The 18278-nt window shown below is 37.8% G+C and overlaps 2 protein-coding genes and 1 long non-coding RNA gene across 3 annotated transcripts; 2 read left to right on the forward strand and 1 right to left on the reverse strand.

Moving 5' to 3' along the window:
• Nucleotides 1-1941: 1941 nt before the first annotated feature.
• On the forward strand, nucleotides 1942-11774 carry pnp4a (purine nucleoside phosphorylase 4a). Its single transcript, XM_003447719.5, has 7 exons — nucleotides 1942-2117; nucleotides 4108-4271; nucleotides 4898-5001; nucleotides 7987-8162; nucleotides 8425-8615; nucleotides 11008-11087; nucleotides 11210-11774. The coding sequence occupies exons 1-7, from the start codon at nucleotides 2095-2097 to the stop codon at nucleotides 11360-11362; spliced, it is 891 nt and encodes a 296-aa protein (XP_003447767.1). The 5' UTR covers nucleotides 1942-2094; the 3' UTR covers nucleotides 11363-11774.
• LOC112846890 (uncharacterized) lies at nucleotides 9007-9577 on the reverse strand. The gene is made up of 2 exons (XR_003220090.1): nucleotides 9323-9577; nucleotides 9007-9241 (listed from the first exon to the last, which is right to left on the reverse strand). It is a non-coding gene; the product is annotated as an uncharacterized LOC112846890 (long non-coding RNA).
• Nucleotides 11775-13790: 2016 nt separating the features above from the next.
• LOC100699575 (uncharacterized) lies at nucleotides 13791-17825 on the forward strand. The gene is made up of 5 exons (XM_003447718.4): nucleotides 13791-13885; nucleotides 14465-14628; nucleotides 16561-16841; nucleotides 17366-17449; nucleotides 17563-17825. The coding sequence occupies exons 2-5, from the start codon at nucleotides 14513-14515 to the stop codon at nucleotides 17712-17714; spliced, it is 633 nt and encodes a 210-aa protein (XP_003447766.1). The 5' UTR covers nucleotides 13791-13885; nucleotides 14465-14512; the 3' UTR covers nucleotides 17715-17825.
• Nucleotides 17826-18278: the final 453 nt, after the last annotated feature.

The raw sequence follows: 18278 nt of genomic DNA on the forward strand, positions 1-18278 counted from the left end.
TACCACACAATATCCAAATGATGAAATCTTTCAGGAGAAGCACAGGTTTGACAAAGCCTGGAGATCTGATGATTTCTGCCATTAGCATGAGATGGACGAGGTTTCCTAATATTATCTTATTACTATAGTGAAATTAGTGTAATTAGCTTCCTAATTGGTCCTGTCTCTATGAAAAGTGGATTTTACTCTTGGGATAGCAGCACAAACGAAAGATTTTGGATGGGGAAACACGTGCTCGTGTACTGGGTTGACAGCCTAAATGCTAAAAAACATTGCTGGCATATACCAGGTAAGCAATTTTCAGTGAATCACATGAATAGAGTTTAAGATTTTAATGCTGGAGGACTTAAATAAGAAGAATATTTATTTTTCTATTGATAAAAAAAAAAAATCAGCTTGCTAATCCAGCCTGTATAAAATTACCTCAAATCCAGCTGCATGTTATGTGCTATGAAAGAAAATCTCAAAGCAGATAATTCCAGGCTTGTTGCCAACTCCTTGAACAGGCTGTACCACACAGAAAGCCATTTTATTAGCCTGATAATTCCCTTAAAAATGCTCCGAAAGGGAACCAAGAGACTAACACAGCTGAGAGGTCCACTGGGCTACAATGTCAGCATGCTTGTCTATTATAGCAGCCAAAAAGCATTCACAGTCCTTCTTAAAGACTTTTAAATTTATGGATGCTTGATGTGTTTTTTCTACAAGGGTGTAAAAATGTGAATTTCATAGCTGAAGTTAGATTTTTTTTTTTTTTTTTTTTTTTAGCACGGGAGTCTAGTGGCTAGAGGAACTGCAGTTTCTGGCTACACCGTTGGGTTAGTTTTCTTTAGTCCCAGAGTTTGCAGCTTGGACAGAGTATCTGAGGAGATAGGTGAAGTTATTTTGGCAAATTTGACCTAACATTAGAACATATGACTCTAATTTTGGGTTTAAAGAACCCAAACCCTTTTATATCATGAAACACTTGTTAGAAAGCTCAACTTTCTATGATACAATTTTACAGTAATTTCTTGAAGATTATTTTTTAGACATAGTTACATGGCCAATGAATGCAAGTAGGTAAGGCAAAAACAAAGTAATGGGCAGTTTTAACATGCTTGAAAGTTTTTACCACATTGTTGGTGCAGAACTATTTATCTTTGCTATCTTTGGCTTTTTTTAAAATAGATTCTACTACAGAAATGGGAACAAATGATGTGTTTTTGTGACAAACTGCTAGTAACAAAGTGCCTAAAGAACCATTTAAAATTGGTTCTTTGCTAAATTTTCTGTTATGTGTAGACACAACACTGGTTTATCCCTTGAGTTCTTTTTGATTGAAAAATAAAACATTCATCTTAAATAGGCAAACAAAACTAAAAGCGGAGTAAAAATGAACCAAAAGCTGCCAATCGCCAAACAGAAAAATTTGAAACACCTTTAGAAAGTCTGAAGAACCAACATTTAAGACCAATTTAGAAATTTTTCAATAATTTTCGCTCTTAGGAATCAAATTATGAAGATATTAGGGGTGACTCAATAATTTTGCACAGGGCTGTAGTTTAAAAAACAACTCTATGTTATAGTGATGACAGGGTTGTTGTCTTGAGGGGAAAGTAGCTGTAATGAATGTGCAGCCTCTTAGCAGCACTTTATAATAACAGTGCTATAAATACTATTATTGTTTGTATACACAATTTATTAGCCATTTGTCTTCATACTCTGCAAACACCTTAAAGCGTGAGTATGTTTAAAGGAGTCACAACAGTCACAGCTGTGTAAGTAGGGAACATCAGGAATTACAGTAACTCTAATGTGAAACAGCTGACTTCGGGGGGGGGGGGGGGGGGGGGGTTGCTTATGTAACAAACAAAAAAAACTTTACGTATCCACACACACATTCACTACTACAACACGGCCGCAATTGGCTGCTACTGATGAATGAATGACTTGTTTGACCAATCAGGAGCATGTGACTATGTGAATATGTAGGCTGGTCGGCATCAACCGGCTGCACTCTCACCGTCTCTTCGTCCCACACACACACGCACACACACATACACACACAGACACACAAACACACAAACTAACAGTAACAGAGGCTGCTCCATCATGCACAGCAAAGAGCACATCAGGTAAGAAACTTTTTTTGTTGTGTATTATAGGTAATATTATCGTCTTTCTCTTGATATAGTTCCATTAGGTAACTAAGTAGTGGTTTCTAAACTTTTTGTGTGAGGACAGTGTTGTGTTATTGTATGTTTGTGATTTGTTTTCTGAGGCCTGAAATGTGAATTTACGTTTTCACTGATTCATGTGAAGAAAATCAAAGAGAAAAAGTGTTATATTTTTCAGCCTGCTTGCCCTGTTAATCAGCTTTCAGCATCTTATTAGGCTCATGAGCTACAACTTGGTAGACCTGGTAACATGTTATGTAATTGTCCACAATTCATAGTCATTTAGTTTAGTGAATATTGAGTCATTTATTTAAAAAACAAAACAAACAGAAAAAAATACACACACACACAACTCCTACAGCCTTAAAATTGAAGAGAGAAGAAGAGTTGACAGGATCAAGTCTATGAAGAAATAATAAGTTATTTTAAATATATTTGTAAGGTCCTTAACTGATTTATTTAACAGGTAAAGTGTACATTAAGAAATGAAGATTAAAAGACAGCCAAGATGTAGCTTAATTTTCATTGGCTATCCTTGGTGAGTTTTTTAAATCTTCCTTTTTTTCTTTAAATGAACTGCTACTCGAGTGTTTTAAATTCCTCCTTCATCTGACTCAGAGGTCTTTCAAAAGACTGTAGCTGTGGAGAATGGCTATGGATAATTAATGGAAGTTGACCACCTAACACCTTGTCTAACATCAGTCACAAAGATGGAAAATCTTTACCAGCTCATACCACAATAGTGTTCAAGTTCTTCATTTTATCATATGTGATTTATTGAGCTCTTCCTTCATAACTGAGTTCTTTCTTTTGGCCATTTTTATAACCTTTTCAAGCCACTTTTTTCTCATCCTTTGGCTGCTGTAACAAATACATTTCCCCAATTTTGAGATAAATAAAATATTTATTTACAAAGTGTTTAACCTGACTGTCCACCCAAACTGAATGATTCGAAACATCTTTTACATCCTTTTAAAGATCTGCTGCTGCTTTTTCATTACTTAAATTTTCGCTGAAACATTTCTATAAAGGTGACCTGTTATACTCATTTACAACTCCATGTTTCTTTTTCTTGAACTGTGCATGATTCACAGTTCAAAAATTATCCTTATTTATGTTAATCTGTGAAATGTTGCAGTTCCCATCCCTCAAAAAGCTAACTGTCATCGGATTGGCTAGCCCTCACACACAGAGGGTGTGAACGGCCAAGGTGTGTAACCATATAAGGATATCCATTCTTTCTGACATTACGAGGAGCCAAATGTAGAAAAAAACTGCCTGAAGCTGATCGTCTAAAGCGTTATCCTTTGACTCACTTTGATTACTCGCATATATGCTCACTTCATTATTTCAAACTTTTGCAAGGAGCATCCTCTGTTCTAATCATGTATATCTATATGAGAAAATGCCCAAAGTGATTTTGCTTTTGTTCATTTGTTTTCTTTATTTTGATTAAAACTTGTAAAAACATGTTGTGAACTGAAAATTGACATATTGTGAAGTCTGTGTAGGTTCTAAGTCTTACAGGTAATGATAGAAGCCGCTTCGATGAGAGGCGAAATATCTTCAAAAACCTAAAGACGTCGGGTTATCACCTTTTTAAGCTCTCAAGAAATATTGTGAAATTGTTGGCAAACAGTTGCTTAATGTCAGTCACTTGGAGTCATGTTTTTCTCCATCTGAGAAATACAAACAGTCTCTGTTTGTGGCCTACATATTTCCCTGAGAGAAATAGCTGCCTTTTGATCTGCTGTGTGAACTGTTTTTACACAAGTTGACTCCATCTGTTGTTTGGGACTGAGAAAGTGGTGAGCAGTGAGTTAAAAAAAACAGCTTCCTGCTTCATCTCAAAATGCCACCAGGCAGCAAGGGTAAACCGAAACAGTAAAGGTGCAGGATGATGGTCATGTTGCAATACAATATTTATTCTTTCTTTTTGTGTCCGTAGTCATGACGAATACCAGAAGACAGCTGACTGGCTGATGTCCCAAACAAAGCACCGACCCCAGGTAGCAATCATCTGTGGGTCTGGACTGGGCACGCTCGCTGACACACTGAAGTGTCAAGACTCCTTTGCTTATTCTGACATCCCAGGCTTTCCTCAGAGCACAGGTACATTGAATATTCAGGTTAATGAATGATAAATATGCTACATTATTCTGTTTAAAAGAACTGGTTCACATATCTTCTAAATATTAATCATGTTAACATGGGATTCAAGGCAGTTTGAAGTTACTATTTGCACATATTGACCAAAACTAACTAACTAAAATATGTGGGAATATATGTTAAGGTTAATTTATTTTTATGGGAGAAACATCTCCTCACTCACCCAAGCGACTTCTTCAGTCTTAGCTGAATGCAGGTTTCCCCAACCTTATAAACAGTACATTTGCATAATGACTCAAAATGCAAATTATCATGACTATTGATCAATGGTCATTGATCATATTTTTAATATAACATATTAAGAATATGTTATATTGTTTTAGATGTTATTTTTTAATTAAATGGATATCTGGGGTTACAAATATCAGACAGTCAAACAGCAACTCTTTGTAAGTTCACCTGTTGATTTATAGAAAATAAATCCTAAAATTAACCAAGACAAGCAGTTAAATGGTTAAAACCATTTTAATATGAACAAGCAAAGAATGCATGAACTGCCTATATGAAATATATATATGTGAAGCATAGTTACATTAGAAGATCCTGTATGTATGTGTTTGTGTTTGCAGTCCAGGGTCATGCAGGTCGGCTTGTTTTCGGGGAACTGAAGGGGAAGACATGCGTGTGCATGCAGGGTCGCTTCCACATGTATGAAGGACACTCTCTCTGCAAGGTGCATGCACACAAATGCACTGATCCTCACTGAAATAATGCATTTCCTTCTGACCTCATGAACCTGATTCAAACCAGAACCCCAAAACTCCCCCAATTCCATAACAGCTCTGTGAATACGTGTGAACCAAGCCAACCAAACCAACAATTCATAATTTAACATTTTCTCAAAGCTCAAATGACAACAAATTATAAAACTCTTAAAAAAAAACTTCTGAAAAGACAAACAGATTTTTTACAGAACGCACATAATTATGCCATTTAAGCTTTTGAAGGTTCACATACACCAGACACACACACGCGCACACACACATACACACTTACACACACACTCATGGTGACCTGATTAAAAAAGCTTAGTCATGCATACATGTAACTGTAATCAGCAGCATGAGACTGAACTTGTAGTGTGTGTGTGTGTGTGTACACCCGCATGTGAGAAGCCGGCCCAAGTCATGCATGGGTTTGGTCACATGCAGCCTTTTAGCTGTTCAATGGTGCCATTGTCTCCCTCTATAACCCAGACACACATACACACACACCCAGAGGTGTGGACTCGAGTCACATGACTTGGACTCGAGTCAGACTCGAGTCATTAATTTTATGACTTTAGACTTGACTTGGAAAAAGGTTGTAAGACTTGTAACTTGACTTGGACTTTTACACCAGTGACTTGGGACTTGAATTGGACTTGAACCTGTTTACTTGAAAAGACTTGATATTTTACCCAAATCTAAAATTTAACATACATATTATATAAAAAGTGCGGACCATTAATTCACTTTATTCATTCATTCATTCTTACCACACTCCGTATGTATGTGAGCGTGGGCTGTAGCACAGCCAATCAAATTAACCAGATTTGAAAAAAACAAGAACAAAAACGCTCGAGCCAAAAATGCTCCCAAGAGTAATTTCTTTCGGGTACATAAACTACGAAGTAGTCAACAAAAAACGAAATGCAATATGCAAAACATGCAAGAAGAGAATCACAGACGGAGATGGAACAATTTTCAACTTTGTCCGACATTTGAAGTTGCATAAAGAACGGTAGGTGGTGCTTTTTTTTTTTTGATGAGACAGCTGACTTAGCTAACTTCATCTTATTAGCAAATGTTCTTCGGGCTACGTTGATGATACTGTTTGGCTTTAACAGGTATGATATGTTTGTCATGCTATTTTAAATCCGGTCCTGCAAGCGCATCCAAGAATAACATGCAACTTGTTAGCTCAGAATTGTCGGTGAATGGTGAGCAGGGTCCGTTTCAGAAAGTGGGTTCTGTAGCTGTACTCAGTCTCTCTCCGTCTCCTCCCCATCATTAACCCCGTAGATTTAACCCAGTTTAGACTGACAAATATTTATTTTACCATCACATCACAATTCAAAATCACTGTGTTTAATTTGCAATTAGTGTATGGTCGTGTTTAACTTTTGCATGTCTGAGCCAGGGAAAAAATTTTTTTTTGGTTAGAAAATCTGGCCCACCTTAGTGTGTAATTGAGTAGTCCTGCTATACATGGCCTTTTTCTTCTGTCATTTATGTCAATACATCAAATAAAATACTTTGATCTTATATTATTAGCTGTTGTTTATTTGCAAAGGTTATTCTCAACAGGGATGCTAGACAAAAACGGCGTTTTCTACAGACAGCCTAGCATACGCTCTCCACTTGCGAGTGAAAAAAGAAAAAGAAAAAACACCCCTTCCCTATTGGTGTTAGAGTTTACCATGTCAGCCAATCAAAAAAATGATAAGGCAACATGTGACATTTGGTTGTTTAGGGAGAAGGGGAAGTTTTTAGGAGTGACACCCGCGACGGAAAGCGGGCGAGCGAAAGGAAGAGAGAGAGAGAGTTTTCATATGTGAGACATTAGTGACGTTTAGCGTGTTTGGAGGCTGTAGTTAGTTTGTTGTGTAGTTATTGTTTTGTATTGTGTGTCGGTTAGACTGCTGAATTTCATATTTGATCTAAAAAAGCTGTCAGAGGCAGATTCCAGTGTAAACGCTGTCTCCACATAGAAAACTGGACTGATGCACCTCCAGTTGTCAGACCTGCAGGGTTTAGGCCTGTGGTGTTCTCCTCTGTCTTATACTGAACACAAACTACATTTTTTGGACTGGCACAAATAATTTGTGTGCCTTCTTATTTGATGCAGCACACCTGATTGTTCTGTAAATAGATTTAAATGGTTATATAAAAAACGCCTGAGGCCTTGGCTGCATTTTTAGGTAAGTAGTACCATATAACTTTGTTGTTTGCAAAACTTGTGCATAATTTTTAGAAATGTACAATTTCTATTTGCATTTCAAGTTATGAAAATGATTCGTTAAACATGTAAAAAAATATAACTTTTTTCTACTCGGATTCTGAATTTTTTGTCTGAATTTAGATCAACTGTGCTAATATAGTATACCAAAATGAAAAAAATAACTCAAATTTCAGATATTTGAGGTTGTGCTGTAAATAATGATACCAAACAAGGCAAGAAAAACATATTTTAAAAGTGAAATATAGAAGTAAAATCAAAAGTAGTCAAGAACGGCCAATTATACCCGGGACCCCAGAGGGTTAAAAAAAAGACTTGAAAGGACTTGAAATTCAAAGTTTCGGACTCGGGACGTGACTTGAAAGTTGTCTGTCTTGACTTGCGACTTGACTCTGACTTGCTTGACTTTACTTGAGACTTGACTTGTGACTTGAGGATAAAGACTTGGGACTTACTTGAGACTTGCAAAACAATGACTTGGTCCCACCTCTGCACACACCCACTCTCTTTTTTTGTAATATTGAAAATAACGACACTCCTGTAGATGGAACTCTGTTCAATAAACACATTTCACTCCTGGGCACCATTAATAGATAACCATCTGCAATGAAGCTCACTAAAGGCTAGAGGCCCTGTGTGCGAGTTTCAGCTTCACAGGAGGCTTTTTCTGTATTTGACAATTCATTACTGAGGCTCCAACTTCCTGTCTGTCCATCAGACGACCTTTCCCATTCGAGTTTTCAAGCTGCTCGGAGTGGAGACCCTGATTGTCACAAATGCTGCTGGCTCACTGGCCGATGGCTTCCAGCCTGGAGACATCATGATCATCAAAGACCACATCAACTTCCCCGGATTGGTCGGTCTGAACCCGCTGTGTGGGCCCAACGATGACAAGTAATTACATGGATGGCTATGTGTTGTTGCTACTGTTTTAAAGGTCTTTTTGTGTCTACTGCTCTTTACTGTTGTTGTGAAATTTATTTTAGGCCGTAGCCTGATCACTATCAGCATGTGAATGTGTGTGAATGTTAGATAGAAAGCATTTAAGCATAGAAAAAAAGTGCTTGTATGAATGGGTGTCAATGGGTGAATGAGGTTCAAGTGGTGAAGCGCTATATAATAACGAGTCCATTTTCTTATTATTTTTTGTTCGCAGGTTCGGTCCTCGCTTCCCAGCCATGTCTGGTTGCTATGACAAAGGTCTACGTTGCCTCGCTGTGGAGATCGCCAAAGAGCTGGGTGTGGCTAGCATCCTGCAGGAAGGCGTGTACGCCATGGTGGGCGGTCCCAACTTTGAAACCATCGCTGAGGCCAGACTGTTGCATCGGCTTGGTGTGGACGCTGTTGGTACGTGTTCAGGGAAAAGCTGAAAATCTAAAGTTTTACTTAAGGTTGGCGCCGCATGGACAGCCATGAGATCTTTAAATATCAAAAAGATTCATCTTCTGCACAAAAGGAATGAGTTTTGATTCTGTTGAACCAAAGTGGAGAACAGGAAAAAAGACAACTTCAGAAAATGGTGCCATTGTTATATTTATTATTTAACTAGTGGCACTTTTTGTCAGGGCTAAGTTATATCAACTGCGATAATACCGGTATAAACTTTTACAATATGAAAATGTCATATTGTCACATCATTGTTATATCACACACAGTGTTTATGTTCTCTAGTGTGCACAAGAACAAGACAAGCCCCAGCATGTCTGAGAGCAGGATGGACTCAAGCGCAGACTATGAATCACAATAAACAGTTATTTATTCACATGACACCAATTGCATTATGTACAGGTGGGGAGAGGCGGTCCAGGGAATCCTGAGGTCCACGGGGAAAGACAGGGGAACGGGGTCCTCACTCTCGCACACAGCTCCACACGCTCACTTCCAGTCAGCTCACTCCACACGGAAATCCTTCCTTCATGCACACTGCAACTGCCACACTCATGAACGGGGTCTCAGGAAGGGACACAGAGAATCTATATACAAGGACAAATTGTCAATACCAAGCAAAGCATGAAGAGAACTCAGAATATTTCGAAAGCTAGAATTGCACTAACGAATAGTACACAATAGTCCAGCGACGAAGGACTCACAGCTACTGCCTTAAGAAGCGGCTGGTAAACAGGATGATGAATCTCCGGGGAGTAATTGCTTGCAGGTGTGAGGACCAGCCCATGATGAGCTCCGCTCAGACAGAGCACAGCGAGCAGGGAAGCGAGGGAGAGAGAGAAACAAAAACAAACACAAATACATGTAGCTTCACTGGGCCGACCGGGCAGACACAGGGACCATGACAGAAACACGCCTTAAAAAACGACCAAGAGGAGATTTCAAGATGCAGGACACAAATGAAACACATGATTTGCTAGCCTCACTCAATATGACAGTGGGTGGAAATTAATGATGCTATTCCTAACTTCAAATTTCTATCTATCTATCTCTAGATAAATAGATAGATAGATAGACAGATAGATAGATAGATAGATGAAAAAAAACAAATGTAGTACTCTCAGTGGCTCAGGAAATGAAAATGTGCACATATCTCTTTTTTTTAACCAATACTGCATTTTTCCTCTGCCTACATTTATGCCTGGTGGGATCAGGCATCACCATTTCCGATGTGAATAGAAAACAACTACATGTGTTAGACTGTAAATCTGCCCTAAGGCTGGATTTATGCTTACTGACAAGTCCCTAAACCACAGAAGTCTACTCCTTCTGCTCAGTTAACTGTTGTGGCATTTGTTACAACCACTCTCTTGTTATGCCTGTTTTAAATTTGACCCACATCAGCTCTTTGGAACAACTGGAAGCACGTTTGGTTTTCCCACATGGCCTTTCGGTGCATATTATGGACTTTTTCCTATAGCCAGCCCTTACACTCTGCCTTTGGTGAGGAGATAAACAAGTTGAGATCAAGATAGTTTAATCACAGGATAGTCATTAGATAATGGAGATAACAGTTTTAAGGCCAGAGGCACAAAACTCTTGGCAGGTCACAGGTATATAGATGTTACTGATGAAGTAGCTTTTTTTCCCTCAGTATTAGTTAAGTATTTGTGAGAAGATGTTACCTATATATCAATATATGCTTTGTGCGGTCAGCTTTGTATTCTACTAAGAGAAAGATCTTAGAGATATGTGTCCTCATTAGGGATTTGTGTTGGTTTGTTTTGTTGTAGCCTCAGATTTATATTGTTAAATGGTGATTATGAGACAGTGTCTTTCAGCTGTTTTACAGAGTAAAATGAATGTAACGAGTAATGAGTTTGTATAATGAATTACTTTTTCCCAGCACTGACTAAGTAACGTAATGTGTAATAATTACTTTTTATGATTCCAACACTGATCACAACAAAGGGGGGAAATACCAAAACAGACATGCACAAACATTTGACCCACAGCATGTAGTTTCTTTATTCCTGATTAGCAATGGCATTGACTCTCAAAATGGAGCCAATGAGATCCCAATGGCAACCAATAAGAAAATCGATAAGGAATTTAATTGATAAATAATACTGATAACAGAGTCGGAATCACTAAATTCTTATCAGTTCCCTCCCTGATCCCACTGCACTAAAATCAGATAATCTCACTCCTGTTAAACTGCCATGTTAACTAAAATGCTCTCTATTTATAGGGTTGAGTGGGTGAATTTGTTGCAGTAGCATCAGTATTATCGGTAGTTGTGTCATGACTAGTTTTGGTAACATCCACTGGTCTCTTTTTTGGGTTTTTTTAGGTATGAGTACAGCTCCCGAGGTGGTTGTGGCAACTCACTGTGGTCTGAGAGTCTTTGGCCTCTCTTTGATCACCAACAAGGTAGCACACATCCGAGTCACTGATCAACAAACTGATTAGATGTAACTGTGATGATTTACAAAGCTGCAGGCTACAAAAGTAACTCTGTTACAAAGACTCTGTGATGTCTCACTTTGCTTCAGGTGGTGAAGAGTTACGAGGACACAGAAAGCGTGAACCACGAGGGCGTCTTGGAGATCGGCCGGCTGCGCTCTCACACCGTGCAGCAGCTGGTGACTGAGCTGATCGACAGGATGGAGATCAACAACAACGACAACATTAATAAATCTATCTGAAAAACGTACAATCACACAAAAACACATGAAGATTGTGTACATATTTCACTGGTGCATTCACAACATTTTTAGCACTTCCTCCTGTTTTGTTTTGGTTGTTTGTATGTTTGTTTTAATCTTTGCTGTAATTAAACTTTATTTATATCAACATGGTGCCTAATATTCTCCATCAGGGTGAATCAGAGTGTAAGTATTCTTTTATGATATTTGACTTTAAATCCTAAAACTTTACATACCAATAACCGCTGTGTTTGAAGGTGCTTTAATATGAAAAACATGAGACACAGTTTTCTTTTTGTATTATTGTCTTGCATATTTTTGTTGTAGAATTGTATGTAATGTAAAGTATTAGTAAAGTATGTCACAGATTTCCTGATTGATGTTAATCGGATTAAACAAGCTGCCACATCTACCGCTTTCTGTTTCCTACTTATTGTGATTAGCTCGTTTGGGTAGCTGCAGTTCCTCTATTGTCCACTAGATGCTACTGTAATAAACCTGTAAATCAAGGATATTTTACACGACAGGCCACAGGACACATCAAGAGGGCCAGCTCAGTGAAACTCCCCTTTCAGCGTAAAGAAGTTTAAATACACATTTAATCCCTGACATATCTTAATATAAGAAAAAGATGCTCAATTTCAACAGCATGTCTGTTTTTCTACATGATAAAGAAATGCTGCTGCTAAAGGAAAACTGGTCCACACAACACATACATTACTATATCAGATATTGAAAAAACAGGAATGTTTCTGTCACTTGTTGTTTATCTATTACTTCATTACTTTGGCATACTATAAATGGCCACGGGGGAGGTTTTTATCAGCAGAAAAAGCTGTAAAAGTTATGGAAATACAGACAAAAGTCACAAATGTACGCCCTGCTTCACATTTTCCAAAGCCACCCAGTGGGACAGAATGGAGTCTGGCTCCTTGGCCTCATGTCTGACATCCCAGCTCTAAATGAAATGAAGTAAACTGAAAACCAGTTTTGCAGAAACCATAAGATCATCAAGACCAGGACTTATATTTTGCAGCAAGGAGAGTGTTACTTGAACTTCCTTAAAGTTTACAGAATATAATGCAAATTCAACAGCATTATCAGTATGTTGCCTAATAAAAAGTATGAATTGTACACATCCTATTTAAAACCTAACACGTGTATATAAGTATATATGGTAAACATAAATATAATATATGCATATAAAGTGCAGTAAAGCTGGAAATTATTAAGAAAATAAACAACTATTTGTTAAAAAAATAAAAAAAGAAAAGAAAAGAAGAAATGATATCAGAATCCTTTTATGGCCATCATAATTATTGTGAACCAAAAACAGATTAAAAAAATTTCACAAAAAACTAAACTACTTGTAAAACACACAAAACCTAGTTCACCAACAACTGTTAATAATAATGGATTGCATTTATATAGCGCTTTTCTAGGCACCCAAAGCACTTTACAATTCCACTATTCATTCACACACTGGTGGAGGCAAGCTACAGTTGTAGCCACAGCTGCCCCGGGGCAGACTGACAGAAGCAAGGCTGCCATATCGCACCATTGGCCCCTCTGGCCAACACCAGCAGGCGGTAGGGTAAAGTGTCAACCAAGACAGAGAGAGCAGGGGGATCGAACCGGCAATCTTCCGGTTGCAGATGAGCTTCCCAATCCCCTGAGCCACGGTCGCCATTATGTAATGAGAGTAAAAATAGGTATCAACATTCAGCCCACATCACACCAATTCAGCCCTGGCTTTATAACTGAATCTAAACAACCTGCCTGGAGCATGAGTTTTCAGCTGAATAATCCTTCTGCCCTGCTTCCTTCGACTGGCTTAACAATGACTCCAGACCAAACACATGACTCAAACCACTCCAGACACATTCTCCTTTAAGCTCTGATAATTTCAATATAACCAGAAGAACACTAGTCAAAGGGACTACACAGAGCAATGTAAAAAAAAAAAAAAATGAAATGGAAAACAAAGGTTACTTTATGATTATGAATACTTTATGAAAGAGGTCAACAGATTTTGAATGCAAGTTCACCATCAAGCAATTCTGTGCTGCGATTCAGTTGGTTTTAGTTTTCACTTGGTGAATCTTTTCATGAAACTGTGATAAAGTTACAAAGCTGCTTCTCAGTTATGATGTTTTGGTATTTGTATGTTCACACCTGCACTAATAAACTACACCTGTGTGTAATTCAGCCACATCACAGTTTCTTTTATTGCAATAAAAACAAAAGCCAAAAACTACAAGAAGTACTCCAGAAATTTGCAAACAATAACACGTGGAAACTGCAGTATGCCTCAGAGTCATGCTTTTTTCATATGTTTTTACATTAGCCATGTGCAGATTATCATTATCACTAACCATGACTATCAGAAGAGTCCTGGCTTGGGAAATTCAAACAGAATGTTTACTTTCAACTTTCTAAGAATGGCACAGATTACAAAAATTTCTGATCATTTCTAAGCAACAGAAAAAACTTCAGTTTGCAGAATACCAACAACGGACATCGGTACGTAAACAGATTAGCAGAAAATGCTTTACAGCAGTGATTGATATGTGAACATGTGATAATACATTTATTTTAAACTAGATTACAAGTGTAGAAGCGTACATTGTTCATCAAACAACAACAGGCTGTTAGTGGCTAGTGAACTAAGACTGTAAAGTGTGTCTCCTCTCTTACTGCTGCCTGTGACTCAAGCATCTTTGTATGTTTTTCATTGTGTCTTTGTTTTCTTTTCAGTCACGTTGATGCTTTTGTCACCATTAAAATTTTATACATTTTCTCATGAGGATGAAATTGATAGCTTTAAAAAAAGAAAGAAAGAAAAACATTATTTCCATAAAAAGTAATTTGGGGCATAGATTCCTGCAACAGAATAAATCTTTTAGCAAAACACCCTAACATAAGGCCTTTAGGTGAATCAGATGATCTTCATCACCAGATAAAGTGTAGTCACATCTCATGAAAAATTGTAGCGCTTTCTGATTTGAGGGCTTTTTAGATTTAATCCTGAGAATTAAAGATCTAAAAGATGTTCATGTTCAGTGTTATTCTACCTTTTCTATCTCTCAAACTGCTGTTTAGTGTGGAGATCTGCGTCACATTGCTGCTGCCTGCTTTCCAAATATCACCATGACAGTGCCTGAGCAGGTGACCTACGAAGTCTTCTGTTTATCCCTGGCAGCTCTAGTGCTGGCTGTGATTGAGCTCTTGCTGCTCTGTTGCCTCCTCAAACAAATCAGAAACAGGTAAAAGCAGCTGCCTCATAAAAATCAGCCGCTCAATTCTGCAATTCCAAGTTATTTCGATTTACACTGAACTACTATTCTTCTATGTTTATTTTAGAAGTCACTTTAAACCTTCAATTATCAATAATCTCTGGTGTTTTTAGAGTGGATTCTAATACGGGTTCTTTTTGCAAGAACATATGTTTGTACACACTGCTTTAATACAACTTTGGCATTGATTTTAACATTGATTTTAACTAAGCATTAAAACCACAACACTGGCTGACTTAATTCCCAGTTTGTGCATTTCTTACAATGGTGCAGCTAGCTAAACAGGAGTCATAGGAGTATTACAGTGTAAATAAGATTCATACATCTCTGTTAGACCCAAAGTATGTTACTGCTTATAACTGAGGTGGCAAACAGGAAATTTAACCCATGGTCTTTAAAGGACATATAACAGAGGGATATGGCTACTATGGCTACCTGCTACCAACCAAGTTATATGTTCAGTATAAATTATCACAGAGATTTAGCCAGGTAAAAGAATAAAAACAGCCATTGTTGTGACACTTTGACTTTAAACTTTACATGGCTCACAAAGACATCCCTTTGTAGTACACTCCTCTAGAGACCATATTAATCTTTTAGCCTGTGGGTTAATCACAATAAACAGCAGGGATATGGCTATCGAAATGATTTGTGTGTCACAGTTGAGCCTATGTCCCAACTACTGCAGTTCCAACACAAGAGCTGTTGTGTGAAAATGCTGTTACTTAGACCAAATTATAATTTCAGCTTTGATTATGATCACTTGTTATTTCTAAGAATACCCAGGTCCTTGTATTAAAACTGGATTGCACACCTGGTGAGGATTTGTTTGGATCTGTGTGTCTGCCTTAAATTCAATAACACGTGACCTTGCAGGCAGCATTTATCCCTTCAGCACTCACACTGAGGCCAAGCCTTAGTCAGAAAATGAATAGTCCTGGTAAGTAGGGCAGCCTGACATTAATTCAGCAGATGTAATGGTTGACCCAAGTGTGGTGACGTCAGTCTTTGGCTTGCATACTGGAGATGTGTAGACACTTCAAGACTTATTGAGGTGGTGCAGTGGTTTCCTCCCACAGTTGGGGAATCTAAACTGAGACTGATTGTCTCTTTCTATGTGTTAGCCTGACTGGTGATCTGTTCAGGTCTCAGGCATGCCAAACCTTTCATCAGATGGGGTAGGCTCCAGCTTACAGCAACTCTCTACAGGATAATGCCAGTATATCTAATGGATGGATATTAAATAGATTTAAGTATTTGATCAAATGATATCTTAGGTTAAAATTATGATTTTAAAGGAAATCTCCTCTGCCATTGGTCAGTTTTTCCCAGGCTGGTTTACTAGCGTAAAAATGAATGAAAGTAGTGAAGTTAGTGAGCCAGTGTTTTCTCAAAATCATTTTCCATTAACAGTGAATGTTATATAACCTTTTATAGTATCTTACTGGTGGTATTACTGGATAATATAGTTCAAATTACAAAAATCTGTTACATTACAGATACCAACATGGAACCGAGTCAAAGGTCCATAAATGTCTGCCTGTCTCTTCAGTGGAAAAAAAAAGAGTCTAAAAGTAACTCTGAGCAGTGATTAGTCTCCCCCATATCCACTGACCTTGCTGTGTGTGTTAGATAGCCTCTTACTGGAAGGCAGGATTCAAGGAGAATTTGAAGGTGTAATTACCCTTCAATGGGATTTTTAAACTAGTATAGTCTGATTGGATGGATCCAGAGGACAGAGCTAGTTCTTGTGTTTCTTTTTCCAAGATGAAACAAATTCTCTAATTCAGACCTCAGGGAATATAGCTACAATGATGCAGAGACCACAAATATTGATCATCTCATTAGGTGTGAATATGTGTTTGGAGAGTTGTAAAAAAATTGGTTGGATCTGATCCTCAGAAACATCACCGAGATGCAGATCTCAGCAGAACAACCTAGTCGTAAACTGACTATCAGAACCAAGCCGGACCATGCAGACCAGCTGCTGGACCAGCTGCTGGACAGAGTGTTTCTCCGGGGGAATGCAGGACTAGCATCTGGAGGAGAATCCCCAGAGGACGTTGAATCACAAAGTGGAGGAGAATTCGTGAAGGAAGTTGAATTAGAACCTCAGAAGAACCTTAGAGAAGAATCTGGATCATACCCAGAAGCTTCAACATCCACTTCTCATCCTCAAAGAGGTAAGTGTTATCAAATTCACTGTTTGATTTGATTTGATTGATTGATTTGATTGTTAATTTATTTTTTCATTGTCATAAGTAGTTAATATGCAGTCCAGAAATATGAATACATTTTAAAAAATGATAATTAAGTTTAAAAAAATCAGGAATATATGTTTAGTCATCTGAATAACACAAACTAAAATGTGTCACAAAGTCGAGCTGAAACCCCAAAATGGCTTCAATAGTCCTGAAATAGGCATTTGAACTGCAAGTATTAAAAGGACTTGCAGAGTCATTAGAACTGGTAAGCAGTGAATTAAGTCAGACTGAATCAAATCTGTGATTTGGGGTAGTACAAATACTGATTAATTTCTTCCAGTTTTAGCTGTTCCTTACTGACAGTGTGGAAGCATCGCCACCTCCTGTAACTAAAGGGAACTGCAGATTTTACTGCTTTGACTAATCTGGAAATACATACCGTAGTGCTTTAGATAAGAAATTAATTTTGACTGAAGACTGATCCAGATTGTTCTTACCTGCAGCTGTGAATCCTCTTCATAACAGACTGCAGCAGTGGTTCCAGGTGACTGCTCCTGGTCAACATGAGAAAAAAAGAGATTTCAAAAGTTTGTATGAAATCCAAATTACATAAATCGAAAACTCAGCTGTTATTATATTTCCACATATTAAGTGTCATTTATTAATATGCTTATTTTTGTTTTAATATCCTTCACTCCAGCTGCATCCCATCAAACATCTTCTGTGGATCAAACCAACAACACGTACTCGCAGCAGTCCCATGAATCCCAGCATGCCTCTTCCTCACCTAAGGGTCCTTCATCCACTGCATCCTCAGAGGAATACAAGAAGTACGATGAGACAGAAGATTAGAAACACAAACACTTATCAGATTCTGAATGAATCTGTTAAATAAAACAGCAGAGCATATAACAATCATGTTGGTGACCTCACTAACACGCAACACAGCATTAGAGGAAGAATTCTTGTTCTTTACTTAAGTTAAAGGAGTTACACCAAAATCTATAAATATCAGTTGTCTTTCTTTTAAAATGATCATTTAGAAAACTAATTTGGAATCATGTACAGCAGTATTAAAGGTGCCAAGTACAGAAAAGTGAGCATGGTATACAGTTATACATGGTAATATATGATACCAACTTTTGGGATAAATAAAGTTGGTAAATTTCTGTGTTACAGCAGCCAAAACATTAAGCGTAACCTAGCACAGTAAATAATAATCTAAATAGAATACAATAAAAACTAAAGTGTGACTAAAATACATTAATGCATTTGAAATACAATAATGATGAGATTATTATCACTTGTAAATCGATGCATGTGAAAGTATCTGAAGCATGAATGTTGCTGAGGTCCTGGGTTTCGGACGACTGGGTTTTCTTGTTCTGTCTTTTCCCCATGTTAAGTTTCCTTTTA

Source organism: Oreochromis niloticus, linkage group LG5 (assembly GCF_001858045.2).
Source record: "Oreochromis niloticus isolate F11D_XX linkage group LG5, O_niloticus_UMD_NMBU, whole genome shotgun sequence".
Taxonomy (NCBI): Eukaryota; Metazoa; Chordata; class Actinopteri; order Cichliformes; family Cichlidae; genus Oreochromis; species Oreochromis niloticus.

Excerpts from the sequence above, each read along its gene's own strand:
- pnp4a (XM_003447719.5), top strand. The coding sequence starts at position 2,095 with ATGCACAGCAAAGAGCACATCAG. Across the intron at positions 2,118-4,107 it reads CACAGCAAAGAGCACATCAG|TCATGACGAATACCAGAAGA; the intron begins GTAAGAAACTTT and ends TTGTGTCCGTAG. Across the intron at positions 8,616-11,007 it reads GCTTGGTGTGGACGCTGTTG|GTATGAGTACAGCTCCCGAG; the intron begins GTACGTGTTCAG and ends GGGTTTTTTTAG.
- LOC100699575 (XM_003447718.4), top strand. The coding sequence starts at position 14,513 with ATGACAGTGCCTGAGCAGGTGACCTACGAAGTCTTCTGTTTATCCCTG. Across the intron at positions 14,629-16,560 it reads CTCAAACAAATCAGAAACAG|AAACATCACCGAGATGCAGA; the intron begins GTAAAAGCAGCT and ends TCTGATCCTCAG. Across the intron at positions 17,450-17,562 it reads GAAAAAAAGAGATTTCAAAA|CTGCATCCCATCAAACATCT; the intron begins GTTTGTATGAAA and ends CCTTCACTCCAG.